This window comes from Neolamprologus multifasciatus, chromosome 16 (genome assembly GCF_963576455.1).
Source record: "Neolamprologus multifasciatus chromosome 16, fNeoMul1.2, whole genome shotgun sequence".
Classification (NCBI taxonomy): Eukaryota; Metazoa; Chordata; class Actinopteri; order Cichliformes; family Cichlidae; genus Neolamprologus; species Neolamprologus multifasciatus.
In genome coordinates, this window is record NC_140454.1 from 32867347 (window position 1) to 32885439 (window position 18093).

An 18093-nucleotide genomic window follows, 5' to 3' on the forward strand; every position below is an offset into this window, starting at 1 on the left:
GACAGATCCGACCAGCTGGCCGCCGTCTCACCAGCTGTACCGGCGCGAACTGGTCTGCACGCTAATGAATGGGAAAGGCTCAGCAGTGAAGTGACTCGCCTCGCCTAGTGCGAACGTACAGATTTGTGATTAAGTGAAGCGTTCCTCAGCAGAAGTCTAACACTACCCACATCCCCCCCTTTCCCTTCAGTCCATCTCTGCACCTCATGCCTCTGCTCCTTGACCTTTGGCTCAGTGACAGTTTTGGAAAGATAACTTCCCACTGCTCCTTTCCCTCTGCTTCCTTGGCCTCTCCTTTCTGTCCTCCTCCCCCCTCTTTTTTTTTCCTCCTCCTGACCTTCATGCCAAACCTCAGGGGGGAGGCTGGCAGGCCGGGCTGAGATGGTATCAGGCTCAGTTTTATGAATTCAATTCCAGTCTTGACTCTGTGAGGAAACAGCAGGTCACAGAGGTTCTGGGGGATTTAGGCCGGTCCTCTTCTGCTCCTTTCCCCCCCTCAGTCTCAGAAACAATTTCCTGTGTTTGTAATATTTCACACACTACTGCTGTGTTTAAATTCAGTTAAACATTTTTATAAATGGAATTAATTAGATTTTTTTTTAAGTGAATCTGTTCTTGCGTTTCTGCTGCTCTGTTTAAAAGGGAGTTGGATAAGAGGGTGGGTGTCGTCGATCTGTAGGCAGATTAGTCTGAAAGGGTTTTAGCTGTAGGTGAAAAATGAAGCTAACGGTTCACCATGTCTATTTCCAAATAATGTCTGCATTAGTTCAATTCTGTTTGAAGGTTTGATTGTTGTCTAATCATATTTTATGTTGAGCTTCTGTGAAAGCTTCTGAAATGAACCTGATGCTGCCTCCCCATTCGACTTCTAGCAAGAGACTGAGCTGCAGTACAGTAACGTCTACCTGCGAGCATGCCACAGTTAAATAGCTGATTAATCACGTAAATAATTCAAATGCACTGATCTTACATGGTAATTACACTGTTTATTGCACATCTCGACCAAATGAAGATAAATATGTAATATTACGTAGTTAATTGTTTACAACATGACCGAAGCGTTTGTCTTCAGAAACTGTTCGATTTTAAATCAAAGCAGGATAGTTTTAAATAAAGTTGGTTGTATTTCAGATCAGTTTTATTTTGAAATGATGAAATCAGAAAAGGCTCCAACTTTGGATGTTTGTTAGAAATATTTTTATTTAACACGTCATTCTATGTTCAATTGTTTTAAGCCAATTAAAAAAGCTAATAAATACACACTGGAAGTAAGTCGTACATTTAAGTTCTCACCTTTGCTTTGGAATATAGTGCAAAGAATATTTTATTGTCTGTAATGTGATAAAGTTTGTGTTTTCAACTTATCATCACCCAAAAAGATGCTCATCATAAGTCTTCGGCCCAGTTTGATACTTTTACATTTGTCACACTGTAATATTCAGTCAAGTCCTGGTGATTGTATAATTATGTCGATATATGCGAGTCGTACCGGGTTACTGGATTACGATGTAGGATTTTTGTGATCTTGTGATCTTGTATCGGATAAGCTTGTGCAAACGCTGCTCCCGTTGTGGAGGACTGAATAAAGACTAGGGAGTAACCGGTTGCCGGTAGTTCCAGTCGGTGTGCGTCTCCTCGGTGGTACATGCATCTGTCATACTTTCCTTCGTGTCTTATTCCCACGCGACGGCTCGATTCTCCTCACGGTGGATCTTTTAACATATTTATTGGATTTTTGAGCCCACGTACAAAGAATCGCACTTTTCTTCACATCTTTTTGTGTGTTGTTCTTTAACCCCTGTACTCTCCAGGCAGTATGTTGTAATATACAACATTTGTTATGTTTTGCTGTGTCTTCAGGCTACAGAAATATGAGGTAATTACCGAGCTGCTGGAAGAGCTTCTGCTAAAATCCGTGTGTCAAATGTTCTGCTTCAAGCACGTCTAATTCTGAGAATATTACACCGCATTATTTCCTGCTAAAGTTATTTTGCGGGCAGTGTTTTTACCTCCGGAGACATTTTTGCATTTTTCCCCTGAGTGGACTCAAACATGGTTGTAAAATTCAATCGTTTTATCACATGTCGGCAACGTGACCCTTTAAGTTAACGTTGGTGATGATGCTAACGGTTAAAGACTATGGATTACAAGTATATTCTTTATGTTTTTCTTTTGGTTTTAGTAGTAATTATTTGACATATTATTGGATGTTGGTGTGTTACTCTTAAACACCTTCTGCTTTGGATCAGTTCTGTCATCACTGCAGAGTCCGTACATACGTTGTCGAGGTAAGCTGTATGAATCACAATCCTTTTCTTCCAGTTTGTGTTAAAAACCCATAAAACAGCCTCTATTCTGTTTTCTCTTTAAATGTATTTATCATTAACCCTTCCATCCACAACTCAGGCTGAAATGGCTGAATCTGCCATGCTTTCTCTTCTTGTATGTCTCTAGTTTGCCAGTGGTTGCTGACCTAATGGAGACGTGCATCGACGATGTCCTCAGAGCTCCTGCTGTCCCTGCAGTCACAGCTATCGAGGAGCCCGTACAAGCCGCTGCCTATGCCGGCGCTAGTGTCCCTGCAGAAGATGCGCTGAGTCTGGCTGGTAAGGCTGCAGCGAACTGGCCAATATTTAAAAACTTGCCTTAGAAGCCAGGCTTTAAAGAAAACTGCTGTAAAATAATGTCTGTTTTAAGAGACTGACATAATGGAGAACTAAAACCACTCCTACTGATTAGAGAAAACAAAAAAAGTGCACCTTTGAAATGTTTCTGTGATGTCACCTCACGGGGGGATGAGCCTGTGATGGAGGAACTGCAGTTTTTGACTCTTTGGCCTCATTTTTCACCGTGACGGCTGCCGACTGGTGCGACCTTACTGACTGTTGATTTGCTTATATTTTTCTGTTAATGCCAGCAATAGTTACACTCAGCCAACACCGTTATGAAAAAGACCCAGAGCTGACTGTTCTGCCACGATTAGTCGGCTAGTCACGATTACGTCGACTATCAAAATCGCCTACGACTGATTTAATAGTCGACGTGTCGTTTGAAGCTTTGTAAGATCACAAAAGATGCAGGAATAAGTAGTAGGATTTAAGAGTGTAATAACGGACTGAAACAGAAGATGGCAGCACTGCGTGTACAAGGATGCCAGCTGCCGTTAAACCCCGAAGAAGAAGAAGCTGTGTCCCAGAATTCATAGCGCGGCCCAGCTCAGTTTCCAACAATGGCGGCAGCTAGTTAGTTTAATATTACTCTTATTATTCTTTCTGGGTCACAAAATAAACGTTTAACATATTTTTAGGCGAGAATGTAGCTGTGTAAACCTCAAATATCTGCTCAGTTTATCAAGACACCACATATTTTCAAAAGCGCTCCGACGTTTTCGGAGACGTCTGTTAGCCACTAGCTCGATAGCTAGCCGGGGGCTAGGCTAACTAGAGCCGTGAGAACACCGGACTCCCGGCAAATCGTTTTCAAACCCACCGCAGTCTTTCGCTACTCAGGTTAAACATATATAAGTCACTAAGATAACTTAAAACTGTTATTGTTTGGATTTTTTTCAGTATTTTATTTGTTCCTGAGTAAATCCGTTTGGCTGAGATTAAAGTTATAGTTTTTACACAGCTGAATAAACCTCAAGCAGACAGCTGATTATCAGAAGTGTGAGATGCTCGAGAATATACTCCGGTGTCCCGTTATATTTTAGATAGCAAGGAGTTTATTAAACTTCACCGAAACAATCTGCAAATGTCATTGCAATTTGATAAACTATCATCTTGTCTTTATTTTTAGTTAGCACATACCTTAAACACTTAAAGCTGTAAGCTAATGATAGTTATATAAGAGCAGATGTTGCTGGTGAAATAAGCTGTACGTTTTATGTCCAATGGATGATGATCTGATTAGTCGACTAATCGCAAAAATAATCGGTGACTAGTCGACTATCAAAATAATCGTTTGTGGCAGCCCTAGTCCTGAGACGAGACGATCACTTGCTAACTATATAAATAAAGCAAAGATAACTCTGTTTGTTTGTCTTTCTGTGTTCATGTGCGGCGACTCAGAAGCAGCAGCTCGTCTGAAGCAGCTGGAGTTGGAGAGCAGTCCGCTTCTCGCTGCGCCGAGAAATAACATGAACATCAACGTGGCCATGAACAACCAGGCGAGTGTTTGTGTCATTTCCTCTAAAATCAGACTCTGCTTGCTTTGATGGAGACCAGCAGCACTTCTGTGTAGTTCACTGGCAGTTCAGCATAAACAAACACATGTGCGGCACAGCCTGACGAAGCCTCTGTGACATCTGACCCAACAGGACGATGTGGTGAAGCTCACAGAGAAGTGCGGGCTGAACAGTGCGGGCAGCAGTCCATGCGTGACTCCGCTGCGCACCCCGGAGGATCTGAAGAGTAACATCCTGAAGGCTCAAGCCGAGGCGGCCGCTCTCAAGGTGCGCAACAGACCGGGGGGTGAAAAAGCAGACAAAGAGGGCGAGGAGACGGAGGAGAGAGCCCTCCGATGTACTCTGATTCTGTTTATCCGTCAGAGTGAAAGCCTCATCAGCTGACTCAGCTGAGAAGTCTTTAGCTAAGCCTTCAGTATTTTGTAGCCTTTTGTTTTTAAACACTTTTAAATCAAAACAGATAAAGTGACATTTTGACTCGTGTGTGAATGCCTCTCCTCATAAACGCCTGTTTGCTGTGTGCAGGGGGCTTTGGAGGAACACGCTGTGATGCTCGGAGATAAAAACTGTAATCTGCAGGAGGCTTCTGCGAGGTACGTTTTCACTCACCTGCACTTTCAGGAATATTATAACTTCTTATGTTCAGCTTCAGAATCAAAGAAAATAGAATCACTTTTCCTCTGTCTGTTATTTAACCCTTTAGGATCTTTGCATTAAGCAGCTCTTCAGAGCGCACCGTGCTATCAGCACAGGTCACACTGTCACCGCGCCGCATTGTCTTGAAACTCGGCCTTCGTTCCTTCATCTTACTGAGTCATGCCAACTGTCAGTGCTTCATCCCAGCCAATCACAGCGCTCGCTGCTGCTCGAGCTGATTAAGCTCTTGAATATTTATAAGGATTATTAGCATAGCTCACAACGTTACGTCAGCCCCAGCTCGGCAGCACTCCACAGAATGACAAACGAGTCCACTCATTTGGACTCGTTTTTCGGCTCGTAGCCGAAGCAGCGAGCGACTCACGCTGGAGAATAAACAACGTTGGATTTGGCAGATTCTGTTGTTGACGGTTTTAGCAAATGTTTCCTGTTTGCATGTTGTTGTAAAAGCATTTCTACTGAAACTCATAATAATGAAACCTGTTTAAAAGTAATTTTTACTCATGTAGTCGGAGAAGTTTGACCTCCTGTCTTTCTGTGGTAACCACAGTGAATGTTTTATGCAGGAATAAGCGTTATGTGTGTGTCTCTCTGCCAGGTTGAAGGTGCGTTCTGGGCGAATGGGCAGTAACTCGTCTCTTTGTGTTAGCAGCCGCCCTGACGTCCAGGACACCTGGGACCTGCTGAAGCCACCATCCTCCCTGGTCTCATCTGCAGGCGCCAGGTGAGCCTTTGTTTAGAAAAACAAAACATTACTGTGGTTTGTACTTCGTTGCATCAGATCTCTCACACGTTATAGTTAAAGCCTTGACAAAGACCAGTGACAAAGTGTCCTGGCTTTGTAGGTTGATTGAAGTTAAGGTAAAGAGTTTGATTTTTCATAGTTAGCAAAAGGTGATTTGTTTTCAAGAATGTGTTACGGTAAGCTTAACGCAAAACATGTTGCACATGTAGATCAAATGGTTTAAAATAATGTTAACAGAGATAAATGCAAAGTCCTGCATCAGCCAAACAGGCAGTGAAACATTAATGGGGCAGATTAAAGTCCTTATAGTCTTTGCTGACATCTGCTGGTGTGTTTGAGTAATGCATTCGTGCATGTGTGTGTCTGTGTGTCGGCCCGGGTGTGTTAAATCACATGACTTGAGTTCTGCCTGGATACTGCTGCCGTCTCTGCAGAGAGTGACTCATAAGCAGACACACAGTTAGCTGTGCTGTGTGAGTTTGTGCTCTTTAACATTTGAGTTTAAAAGTGGCGAAACTGTGTTTGGTGGTTTTGGTGACTCACAGTGTTAAAAGTTGTTAAAATTACGCGGTCACATCCTTTTGTGATTCCATTTCTTCTTCTGTTTCCAGCGCTGAGAGGTTGGCTGAAGATTTAAAACCTTCTGTTCCCAAAAAGTCCTCCGAGTCGACCAGTGAAGCCCCGGCACCAAAGGTAACGTGACTGCACGCTCACAGGTTGTGCTTTACACTCACCAGCCACTTCATTAGGCACAGCCTGCTAGTATCAGGCTGGGGGATTTGAGCTCAGTGAACTCGTCATCAGGTTCATGAAGTCAGCCTGAAACTTTTGTGGTGTTGTGCTGACACGCTGTGGTCATGTGGGGATGGACGCGGTCAGCATACTGAGCCCCCACCACCACCACCCCACCATCACACAACCAACAGCCTGAACGTGTTGGATGCACCAAATTCTGATCCTAGCATCTAAATATCATAAATGGAAACCTGCCAGACCAGGCAAGCTACATTTAGCATATGTAGCCTGAGTTTGCTGTTCTTAGCTGACTAGCATGGCACCCCATTCTGCTTCAGGCTTTAATCTGCTGTGTTCAGAGACGCTCTTCTGCATAAACCCTGCAAATGGCTGTGTGGGGAAAATGTCAGCAGTTTCTGAAATACTCAGACGACAACCTCAGAGCCACGCTACGTTCAGAGTCACTTACATCACCTTCTGGCCCCTCCCGATGCTCATTTTGAACCTCAGCAGGTCGTCTTTCTCATCTACATGCCCAAATGCGTAAAGTTGCTGCCATCTGATTGGCTCATTAGATATTTTCATTAACAAGCAGGTGAGGTGGGTTGTGCGTGCGTATTGATTACTCTGTAAAAGTAGGTTCAGTCTTCAGTGTGATGTAATTGGTAACAATAGCAGGTCGTCCACTCGATCCCGGACTGCTCCAGTCTGATGCCAAAGTATCCTTGAGCAAGAAACTGAACCGAGTTGTTCTGAGATGCATTCATCTGATTGTGAATGTGTGAATAAAACACTTTGCGTGAGTAGAGTTTATTTACCCTTCAATCTGTGCCTACGCAGCCCGGTGTTTGCGTGTGACTAACACAGGAAGTAGACGGTTCCTTTAGTGCCTGCGTGCGGTAATAAAGAGTGTTTGCATCACGCTGCAGGTTAAAGCAGAGGAGGTCGAGCTGCAAAGCGCCGCCCCACTTTCTGACAACCTTATTGACTTCACTGATCCAACTCCTGTGGTAAGAATTACTGCACTGTGTCCTGAATAATCTGCAGTGAAACTCCCACTGCATGTGTGTGGGTTAAAGTAGACCTTTAGCATGGATGCTAACATTCTTCTGACGTTGTTGTAGCTCCCACCGGTGCAGCCGACCAAACCTCTCATCACACCGCGCTGGATCGTCCCCACAACCGCTGTGAGTTTATCAGCCTCACTTTTTAAAAGTTCACCTGTTTGTTTTTTCCAGGTTTGGCTGTGAGATGTTAAAAATGTTTAAGAAGCTGTTTTAACCACGAGGCTTTGGACTTCTCTGCACTTCCATAGTCGCTGTGCAGTTTGGCTAATGTAGAGGCGCTGTAGACACTGACCTCCGACCTTCTCCCTCATCCCCTTCTCACGCAGCCTCCCGGCGCCTTTACTAACGGCCTGCTCGACCTTGACCCCCCACCTAAGATCAACCCTCTTCTCCCTTCAGATGGGGGAGCATCCCTCACCTCAGCCCTCCCTCACCTCACTCACACACGTAACGCCGTCTCCACCCTCTCCACCAGGTAAAAGTGTTTGCATTTTGAACCCAAAGTTTGTTTTTTACATCGCAGCCGTCGCTGACGAGCACGAAACGTCTCCTCCTCACTTCACTGAGCCTGAAGTTTCAGAAGAGAACATCCCTGAGAGTTTAACACGAATCGTTAAGAGCATTTTGCTTGTGGAGGAAGAGACAGCAAAGCAAATTAGTTGGTTTTCAGGTCCTTTATGCTCAGCTTTTCCTTAGTTTTTTATTATTTTGTTTGTGAATCAGTATTAAACAATCAGAAATGAAAAACAATACTGAACAGCAGAACTGCTTGAGCTGAAAAGCAGGTGTTTCAGTGACAGCAAGTCAGAACATCACAAATCAAACTTTCTGTGAGGTCCACATCTCTGAGTTCAAGCAGACGTCTCATTCACGCCTCAGTTCTTCAAAAGTTGTGATTAGAAGAGTCTGAAGGATGCGACTCTTTAACCCTGTAATGTGACGGTGTGTCTGTTCTTTTATGTTTTCCTTACATCGATTTTTAAACTCACACAGTGATCACCGAACTGAGCTCAAGATCACATTTGTGATTTGTCACCTGTGAATAGTGATGGAGCTGGTTTCACTTTGTCAGACTATAAAAACACGGGTGCACGTTTTAGCGTTTTCATGCAGGTCTAATGAGAAATTTATTAAAAAATAAAAGCTGCAGTCAGAAAAACCCAAAAAACCCACAGAAGGCAAATATACGGAAGAGGATTAGTGCCACCGAAAATTCTGTTGCAGAATTCTGAGGAAAAAGTCAGAATTCTGACTTCAATTCTGGAAACGAAGAAGAAAAAAGATGTTTTTCCCAGTGGCCCTAATCCTCTTCATACAAATACAACAAGGACGAGTGATTTTTATTTTTTCTTTCTTTTGTTTTGTGTGTACAGTAAATACACACAAAATATATGTATTGAAGCCTTGCATTTTGTTTTCCATACAGTAAGTTATTTCTGATTCATAGGTTTATACATACAGGTTCGAGCCCCGGCTCTGACGGTCTCGGTCGTTGTGTCCTTGGTAGGGATGGGTATTGATAAGATTTTCACGATTCCGATTCCATTTTCGATTCTGTTTAACGATTTGATTCTTTATCGATTCTCTTATCGATTCTTTTTAAAAAAGGAGAACACTAAGGTCGATTAGCTTAGAACTTTGTTTTATATCTTCTCTTTGAACGAGATAGAAATTTAGGAGTAACATGGCCTTACAAACCCAACAGTGAGATCTTAAGAGATCCACAGCCTACAGCTCTTCAATGGGGTGTCACAGGGTCTCCATGAAAAAAATTGTAAATGTAAAATAATAAAATAAATATTCTTCTGTAGCAATAAAACAAGAATATCCAGTAATGTCCCTGCCTACAATTAAACACATTCACTTACCTAAAATTGGGGGCATCTGCTGTGGCAAATGGGTTCAAGCCTTTGACCACAAACTGAGTCTCTGCTCGGTGACATTCGTCTATCCTGCCTGAAAGGAGACGCTACCGGTAGACTGCAGCGAGAACTGCCAGCATCTGAGCCAGACTCTGTCTCTCTCATCATGGTCACCTAAACGCACAGTAATGGCAGGTTTTGTAATAAGGCAGATCGCGCTAACATAATATGCACTGTTAGTTGATTATTTACCTCCCGCATTAACGGGAGAGGACGTGCAAACGTTACCGCTGCTGCTGGGTTGAGATTCACGAGTCCGGAGCGGAATTAAAAACACGACATTCATTTAAGGTCATCGTGTGTTTTGTGAGCAAATGCTTTTGCATATTCGTAGTGTTTCCTCCCTTAAATGAAATATCTACTTTGCAAGTATTGCAAGTTGCCCTGTTGTCATCCGTTCTCCTAAAGTATAACCAAACTTTTGAGTGTTTGAGCCGCTTAGGCGCCGTGTTTCCTGCCAGGTAAATGACGCTCCGCAACGTGGTGACGTCATTCGGGGCGACTGGAATCGATAAGGGAATTGTTTGCAAAAATGGCAAACAATTCCAAGGAATTGAAACAGTGGGAACCGGTTCTCAACAAGAACCGGTTTTCGATACCCATCCCTAGTCCTTGGGCAAGAGACTTCACCCGTTGCCTACTGGTGGTGGTCAGAGGGCCCGGTGGCGCCAGTGTCCGGCAGCCTCGCCTCTGTCAGTGCGCCCCAGGGCAGCTGTTGTTACAATGTAGCTGCCATCACCAGTGTGTGAATGGGTGGATGACTGGATGTGTAAAGCGCTGTACAAATACAGGCCATTTACCATCAAATCTGGGCTTTCAATGTCACTTTATTTTTCCAGTGTTCGGAGCTCCTACGAGGTCGTAAGTGTGAGATATGGATGGTTTATGGCCTGACTGCTAACCATGTGACCTTAACTTCTCGGCCATTTTGGACACACAACAATGTAAATTCAGTGCATAACATTTTATTTTACTGTTGATTGAATGAGGTAAAATTATAAAGCTATTATTAAGTTGTCGCAGGTTGTCAGACTGCAGCGTGTTCACAATTTAGCTTTTTTTTTTTCAAACTTACGACTCATAAAACTGGTTCCTGCACACAAACGTTTTTTCTTTTGAGGCAGTAATTTTAGCATCTCTTCCACTCCTTCGTCCTCAGCACTGTGGCTCAGCCGCCAGCCTCAGAGGATGGAGCCAAACCCAGAGGTCTCTTGACCACTGAGCTCTGATGAAGAAACGAGCGGCCGCCATAACGCTCTTCATCCTCCCGCCTGGTTTCCCGCTTCACCCGCTCACCCACCCGCACGCAGGCCGGCTGAAAACGCAAAAGAAGAGGCAGCTTGCAAACCGCCGCGACCACAACCGTAGCTACACAGATCAGCAATATGAAGTACTTTTTTTTTTAATGATCTCATGGCGTCGAGCTTAGTCTTTGTAAAATGTATACAAACATTTTAGCCTCAGTATTAAGAAAACCTTATTTTTAATCTCCTGTTTGTGCACCACGTTAGTAACCTGCCTTTACCGAGTCCATCCAGTCACCCAAAGCGCTGTCGGCAGCATCACTGCCTGTTTTGAGACTCTGGTCTCGCCCTGGTTCTGAGTTTGAGCACTGGCAGTGCAAACCGCTGGATCTCTGAGCTTTCCTCTGTGTGAAGCTGCTGAACGACACTGGATGATGGACGGACGAGATATAAGCTTGAAGTGTTTGAATATAAGAGATCACGCAGTGCAGCGCGTTTAAACCCGCTAACACTACATGATGTAGCTACTGGATCTGGAAACGTCACTGGATTAACTTCAAACACTGGACCTTCAGCTGATTTTTATTTTTTTCCCACATTTGATGATGATGATTTTAGTTTTTCAGCTAATTTTTTTTTATGTTCCTGCTCTTTGTAGCTGTTGATGCTTTTAAATGCCCCCACCGCCATCATGAGGACTTCCTGTTTTGTTCCGATCACATCTTATAATGTAAATTTTAATCCACACTTTTACCCCACTCTCATTCCTGCTCACTCATCATTAAACTTTTAGCTCCTGTGATCGCCGGACTGCGTGGTGGGAGATGTGTCCAGGCATCTGACTGGATTGGACTCTCCAACATGTCGTAGCTGTTACTTTGCCTTATGTACATGAATGTGCTCTACGTGTCTGATGGGAAAATGCTGGAGATGCCACCCGTACGTCACCTTTGCTGGAATCGTTTAACCTGTGAAATATCCTGAAAGCTGATTTTTGTATGAGAGCAAGGTGAGGCCTACGTCTGCACCGTGGGAGTTATTAAATATCTTACTTTGACCCTTGAATGGTAGAGTTGTAGTACCTCACTGTTATTGTAATCACCACGTCTGGCCACTCACTCAGGTTGTGGCTCTGTAGTACTTCTCATTATGTCTTCAACAAGGGAAGCCGGCTGTTCTTCGATGTCGTCTTAGCAGTGTTTATGCCACCGCTCAGTGTAATTGTTCAGATATTACATGTTGTAGCATACAGGTTTAACGTTTTCACTGTAACTGCTTCAGCTGCTGTTGATATGAAGTAGACGTATATTTTTTAAGACTACCTTGGCAGTATAGTTACTACTCTGAGGAGACTTGAGGTGTTTTCTAATTACAGAAGAAGTATTACAGATCAGACTGGAAAAAGCAGACTGTGAAGTCATTTTTATATAAACTCGTATTTTTCTGGAACACCTGATCATGATTCAGTAAAGTTTTACCACAGTAGGAGTCGTTGTCGCTCATTCATTTTAAAACTGCGGTGAGTGTAATAATCACACGCCTTTTCCTACTTTTTACTTTTACTCCCTGCATGTTTAAACAAATATCTAATTCCTGCACATTACATTTTCAAAACCCGTTAATTTTGCTTTAACGTTGTTGTGCCAAGATCCTCCTGTAAGTTTACTGTTTAAAGAGTGAAAACCTCCAAAGTTTCAGGAGTAATAAGTCATCATAAGAGCTAAAAATCAAGAGTGTGGGACACTGTTTGGGATTTGGACAGGGGGAACAAATTGTGGCAGCATCGGCCTGATATTATTTGTATCCCACTTTACTGTATAAAGAGCGAAAACCTCCAAAGTTTCAGGAGTAATAAGTCATCATAAGAGCTAAAAATCAAGAGTGTGGGACACTGTTTGGGATTTGGACAGGGGGAACAAATTGTGGCAGCATCGGCCTGATATTATTTGTATCCCACTTTACTGTATAAAGAGCGAAAACCTCCAAAGTTTCAGGAGTAATAAGTCATCATAAGAGCTAAAAATCAAGAGTGTGGGACACTGTTTGGGATTTGGACAGGGGGAACAAATTGTGGCAGCATCGGCCTGATATTATTTGTATCCCACTTTACTGTATAAAGAGCGAAAACCTCCAAAGTTTCAGGAGTAATAAGTCATCATAAGAGCTAAAAATCAAGAGTGTGGGACACTGTTTGGGATTTGGACAGGGGGAACAAATTGTGGCAGCATCGGCCTGATATTATTTGTATCCCACTTTACTGTATAAAGAGCAAAAACCTCCAAAGTTTCAGGAGTAATAAGTCATCATAAGAGCTAAAAATCAAGAGTGTGGGACACTGTTTGGGATTTGGACAGGGGGAACAAATTGTGGCAGCATCGGCCTGATATTATTTGTATCCCACTTTACTGTATAAAGAGCGAAAACCTCCAAAGTTTCAGGAGTAATAAGTCATCATAAGAGCTAAAAATCAAGAGTGTGGGACACTGTTTGGGATTTGGACAGGGGGAACAAATTGTGGCAGCATCGGCCTGATATTATTTGTATCCCACTTTACTGTATAAAGAGCGAAAACCTCCAAAGTTTCAGGAGTAATAAGTCATCATAAGAGCTAAAAATCAAGAGTGTGGGACACTGTTTGGGATTTGGACAGGGGGAACAAATTGTGGCAGCATCGGCCTGATATTATTTGTATCCCACTTTACTGTATAAAGAGCGAAAACCTCCAAAGTTTCAGGAGTAATAAGTCATCATAAGAGCTAAAAATCAAGAGTGTGGGACACTGTTTGGGATTTGGACAGGGGGAACAAATTGTGGCAGCATCGGCCTGATATTATTTGTATCCCACTTTACTGTATAAAGAGCGAAAACCTCCAAAGTTTCAGGAGTAGTTAGTCATTATAAAAAGTGTTTGAATTAAAAATCAAGAATGTGGGACACTGTTTGTTTGTGATTTTGAGCCCAGTGTGTGCTCCCGACGCAGGGGAAACGTGTTCTGTTGGGGAGACCTACCTTGGCACAAAAGTCCAGCTGTTTAATTCACAGGGAGGGAAAAGAAAGAGAGCGAACTCCACTCAGAGATGGAGACAGATGGGACAGGAGGGGAAGGGCTGCTCATTTAAAGCTCACATGTAAATCCTCATGTTTTTAAATCACATAATGGGTCTGAACATGTCACATTATGTGTCTTCATATTGTTAAACATGCTGCTAAACAAACTGAGGCAGACTGACTGTGTTATTTAATGGCTGCATGAAAATCCTCTGCTGGTTAGTGCAGAATAAACAGGTTAGTTTGATGCACAGTGATGGGTTTAAAGAACAGTTCAGTTAGCTTTAAATGACAAGAGAAACATCCCTCATGAGCTGCTTTTACTTTGAGTTCAGAGGCTCTACTTATATTGTGCCCACCACACAAATCAAAAAGTTCCCCAACCAGAAGCCCTGGATCAACAGTCAGGTATGACACATGCTGCGTACTCGGTCTCTGGCGTTTAGATCAGGCAATGAGACGGAGTACAAAGCTGTGAAGTACAGACTGAGGAGCGCCATCGCAGCAGCTAAGAGGCAGTACAGAGAGAAGCTGGATGGCTTCTTCTGCTGACCACCTTCTTCTGCTGAGGTGGATGTGGCAACGCCTGCAGCACATCAGAGTATTGGGCCACCATCAGCTCTACAGGCGGTCATCTGGATGATCTCAATGCATTCTACACCCACTTCGAGACCTGCCATACCCTCCAGATCACCCACTCCCGCCAGCAATCACACCAGACCAGGTGCACAAAGCCCTGAGGAGGATCAAGCCCAGCAAGGCAGCAGGACCAGACAACATCCTGGGACGGGCTCTTTAAGCATGTGCCAATGAGCTGGCTGAGGTTCTTACCTCCATCTTCAACCTCTCCCTCAGCCAGAGCACTGTCCCCCCATGCTTCAAGACCACAAACATCATCCCTCTCCCCAAGAAAAGCCCCACCTGCCTGAACGACTATAGACCAGTTGCACTCCAATCATTGTGAAGTGCTTTGAGAGACTGGTGCTGGCCTACATCCAGAGCAACATCACAGACACTCAGTGTTGGGGAGTAACGGAATACATGTACCGCCGTTACGTATTTAAAATACAAAATATGAGTAACTGTATTCCGTTACAGTTACCGTTTAAAAAGGTGGTATTTAGAATACAGTTACTTTGTTGAAATAAATGGATTACACGGTGGTACTTCCCTGTTTCATATTGTGGCGGGTCAGGACTGTTTGGGTTTTGTTTGACAGCTACGTTCTGTTGTTCCAGGCGGCAGCGTTACGGTTGCCATGGTTACAGGGTGACGCTCTCTCTCTGCGTGTTTCCTGGGTGAGAGAGGCCTTTTTGTTGTTGTTGTGCTAAGCTAACAGGCAGAATGCTACCGGTATAGCTCTAAAGAATGTAGCATCATGGGCAGTGTAGTCCGTGCTGCAGGGAGACTGGACTGCCATACACGTTATGTGTCTGTGAGCGAGGAGGGAGAAAAAGGAAAAGTACGAGCTGTCATCGAGCAAAAACGGGAGCTGGAAGCATGTAAATATAATAATAACCACTGCAGCCAAGAAGAGAGCCTGACGAGCCCAGTTGTAAGTAAGCTATTAAGACTCGACTGTACACCGTGTTCGTGTTTTCCTCTGAAACAATAAGTTCTGTTGGAGCAGCCTTTCAACGCCTGTCTCTGTCTCTGCTAGCAAAGTTGACCCAGACAACAAAGTAAAGTTAGTTTTCGGAGCCCGACACAGAACCCACCGTATTAGCCAGAGGTCCCTTTACTACGGTTCGGAGCCGCGGACCTTCAGTAACAGTAATAAATCACAGCAATAGTACATTCATGTAGTTGTAAACAGCATGATAATATATTAAGTAATCCAAAGTATTCAGAATACGTTACTCTCATTGAGTAACGTAACGGAATACGTTACAGAATACATTTCGGGACATGTATTCTGCAATCTGTAGTGGAATACATTTTAAAAGTAACCTTCCCAACACTGCAGACACTCTGGACCCCCTGCAGTATGCCTACCGGTCCAATAGGTCCACGTCAGACACCATCACTGCTGCCCTTCGCTATTCCCTCTCCCACCTGGAAAACAAAGACTCGTACATCAGGGTACTTTTTGTTGATTACAGCTCCGCTTTCAATACTGTCATCCCACACAAACTCACTCACAAGCTGGCAACACTCGGCCTGCACCCCACCCTGAAATTTGGTATGTCGGCCAAGATCCTCAGCAGTTTCTACAGCTGCATTATGGAGAGCACCCTGACCAGCTGCATCACTGCATGGTACGGCAGCACTAACGCCTGCAGAGAGTAACTGCGGAGAAGATCATCAGGACTCCGCTGCCCTCTCTGCAGAGGAGAGCTGCCTCCATCCTCAAAGACCCCACACACCCCCAACACGAACTGTCCACACTTCTGTCCTCGGGGCGGAGGTTCAGACGTGTGAAGTCCAGAACATCCCGACTCAACAACTCCTTCTGTACTTTTGCCACCTCTGCTCATTTGTCTCCTTTCCAGTAAAATACCCAGAATTTAGGCACCACTTAAAATCACTTACATATTAATTATACTTTACGTGAACGTATGTATTCTAGTTCTTTTTGTTTCCTGTAAAAACCCGACTCCCTACCCTCGTATTCTAGTGTACCTACCTTTAAGTATTTGTAGTAAAATATAATTGAGCTGAAGTCAGTAATGTAGTCCATGTTTTCTACCACTAGATGGCAGACGAGTACCGTTGTTACTCTCGATGCGGAGCTCCACCTTTTATCACTTCACAGATGGCTTCATGCAGAACTGCAAATATCAAACTCATGAAGTCATTAAAGAGCTGAGGCTGCATTTGAGTCCTCGTCTGAGCGTGAACAAGGCAAAAGAAAAAAGACGGCATCCTGGCACTTAATGATCTATTTCAGCCATCACAGTCTATCTGAAATGACAGCCGTGGCACTGAAACCTTTATTTAGTATACTTTAAATGAAATAACTTGGTTACTTGTACCTGTTCATCTACCTATTCATGCAAATATCAAATAGGCCAATTGCGGGGCAGGCTCTCGTGGCATTTCAGCATGTAGACATGAGCAGGAAGACCTGCTGAACTCCAAACCGAGCATCAGAATATGGAGGAAAGCTGAATTTGGACGAGGCGTGGTGGTTGCTGGTCTGAGTTTTTCAGAAACTGCTGATCTCTTGGCATTTTTCAACACAACCATCGCTATAGTTTCTAATAAGCACTCATTACGATCAAGGTATGCCAAAGAGGTCGAGATTTGAGGCAGCCTGGTCTGATGAGTCTCTGCCTTTTCTGCTTACTTTGTCTTTAAAAGTCGATGTTTTCTCCTTTTTTCTCCTCTTTCAGAGTCTTAACACAGGCCAGTAGGTCCAGTAGTAGCAGAGGGTGGACCTGTTGACTGCACTTTACTACTGTTAACCTCTAGGGCGCAGTGTAGCTCCAACAAAGATCCAGGGAACTCTGGTTTTTAATCAACACATGGAGTTATAATTCCATCTGATGTGTAGTAATAAAAATATTTAAAGAATCTGAACAGAGTGATCAGAGACTGAAACTGGGATTCCAGTGGATCTCGCCCCCTGGATATACTCTGCCATGTCTATAAATCACATCTCCGTGTTCAAGATTAGTGTTTGATTTGCTGTTAATCAGATTTCATATGAGTGATGTCTGTATGAGGAACACAGGAGTCATTTGTGACAGTGTGCTTGTATCAGAGGAGTGTGCACATGTAAGTAATGCTCACAATGAGCTTCTTTCCCCCCCTAGAAGTAGAAGTCGTCCCTTTTTGATGAAGTGGTGCATCATCTCTCCAGTTGCTTCATTATCAGAAACAAAACATCAACATCCTTCAAGGCACGATAAACAAGCTGCAGCGTGCTTATTCTGGAGCAGTGCTCGGTGGCTTTAGCCAAACACTTAATGCAAAGTAAAATAAAAATGAATGTGATCGCAGTAAAAGTCTTCAGCGAGTGTTAAAATGAAAGCAGAGCTGCTGATATTTGCGAATAGCCATATTGGTTTACGTTGGCGACTGGTCTGGCTGCAGAGCAACACATAGTTGGATCATTATGAAGAGGCAGAGCGGCCTACAGCTCAATAACTCAGCCAGGACTGCTCCCCTCAGCAGATGGGCCGACTTTCCACACCTTCCAAATGAATAATTGATTACGTACACGGACCTTATGCCAGGTCATGATTGCTTAAGCATGCTCAAAGCTCTGGGTTGATTCATGGAGATTTGGCTAACAGCCCGTGCCCTGATGTCACCAAGCAGACATTACATGGCTTCTCTTAAATTTTAATGGTCTTTGAGGCCGGCTATCAGAACTGTTGGGTGAATACCAAATGCATTCAGAAACTCAGCCTTGTTTAGAGTTTGGGTTTTGGTCTGATAAGGATGTGTTAAACCCAGGTTTAGAGGACATAACTGCATAGTTCTTTACAAAAAATAACCAAAAAAGTAAAATATTAGGTGTTTGTTATAGTAAGTTATTTGT

The 18093-nt window shown here is 43.6% G+C and overlaps 1 protein-coding gene and 1 long non-coding RNA gene across 5 annotated transcripts in view; one reads left to right on the plus strand and one right to left on the minus strand.

Annotated features, from left to right (window-relative positions):
• The window catches only part of epb41l5 (erythrocyte membrane protein band 4.1 like 5), a 41179-nt gene extending 27418 nt beyond the window's left edge, over nt 1–13761 (plus strand). The window contains exons 17-26 of one of the 4 annotated variants that reach the window (XM_085135205.1): nt 2455–2606; nt 4071–4168; nt 4319–4453; nt 4712–4779; nt 5442–5567; nt 6200–6281; nt 7253–7333; nt 7448–7510; nt 7717–7865; nt 10472–13761. In XM_085135205.1, the coding sequence (XP_084991331.1) occupies nt 2455–2606; nt 4071–4168; nt 4319–4453; nt 4712–4779; nt 5442–5567; nt 6200–6281; nt 7253–7333; nt 7448–7510; nt 7717–7865; nt 10472–10541 (1024 nt within the window). In that variant the 3' untranslated portion in view covers nt 10542–13761. The remainder of the gene's footprint in view (nt 1–2454; nt 2607–4070; nt 4169–4318; nt 4454–4711; nt 4780–5441; nt 5568–6199; nt 6282–7252; nt 7334–7447; nt 7511–7716; nt 7866–10471) is intronic. The other 3 variants (XM_085135206.1, XM_085135207.1, XM_085135208.1) reach the window with 3 other exon arrangements.
• Nucleotides 1–18093, minus strand: part of LOC146501126 (uncharacterized) — a 144447-nt gene that overhangs the window by 74983 nt on the left and 51371 nt on the right. The gene's annotated exons all lie outside the window — the stretch shown is intronic.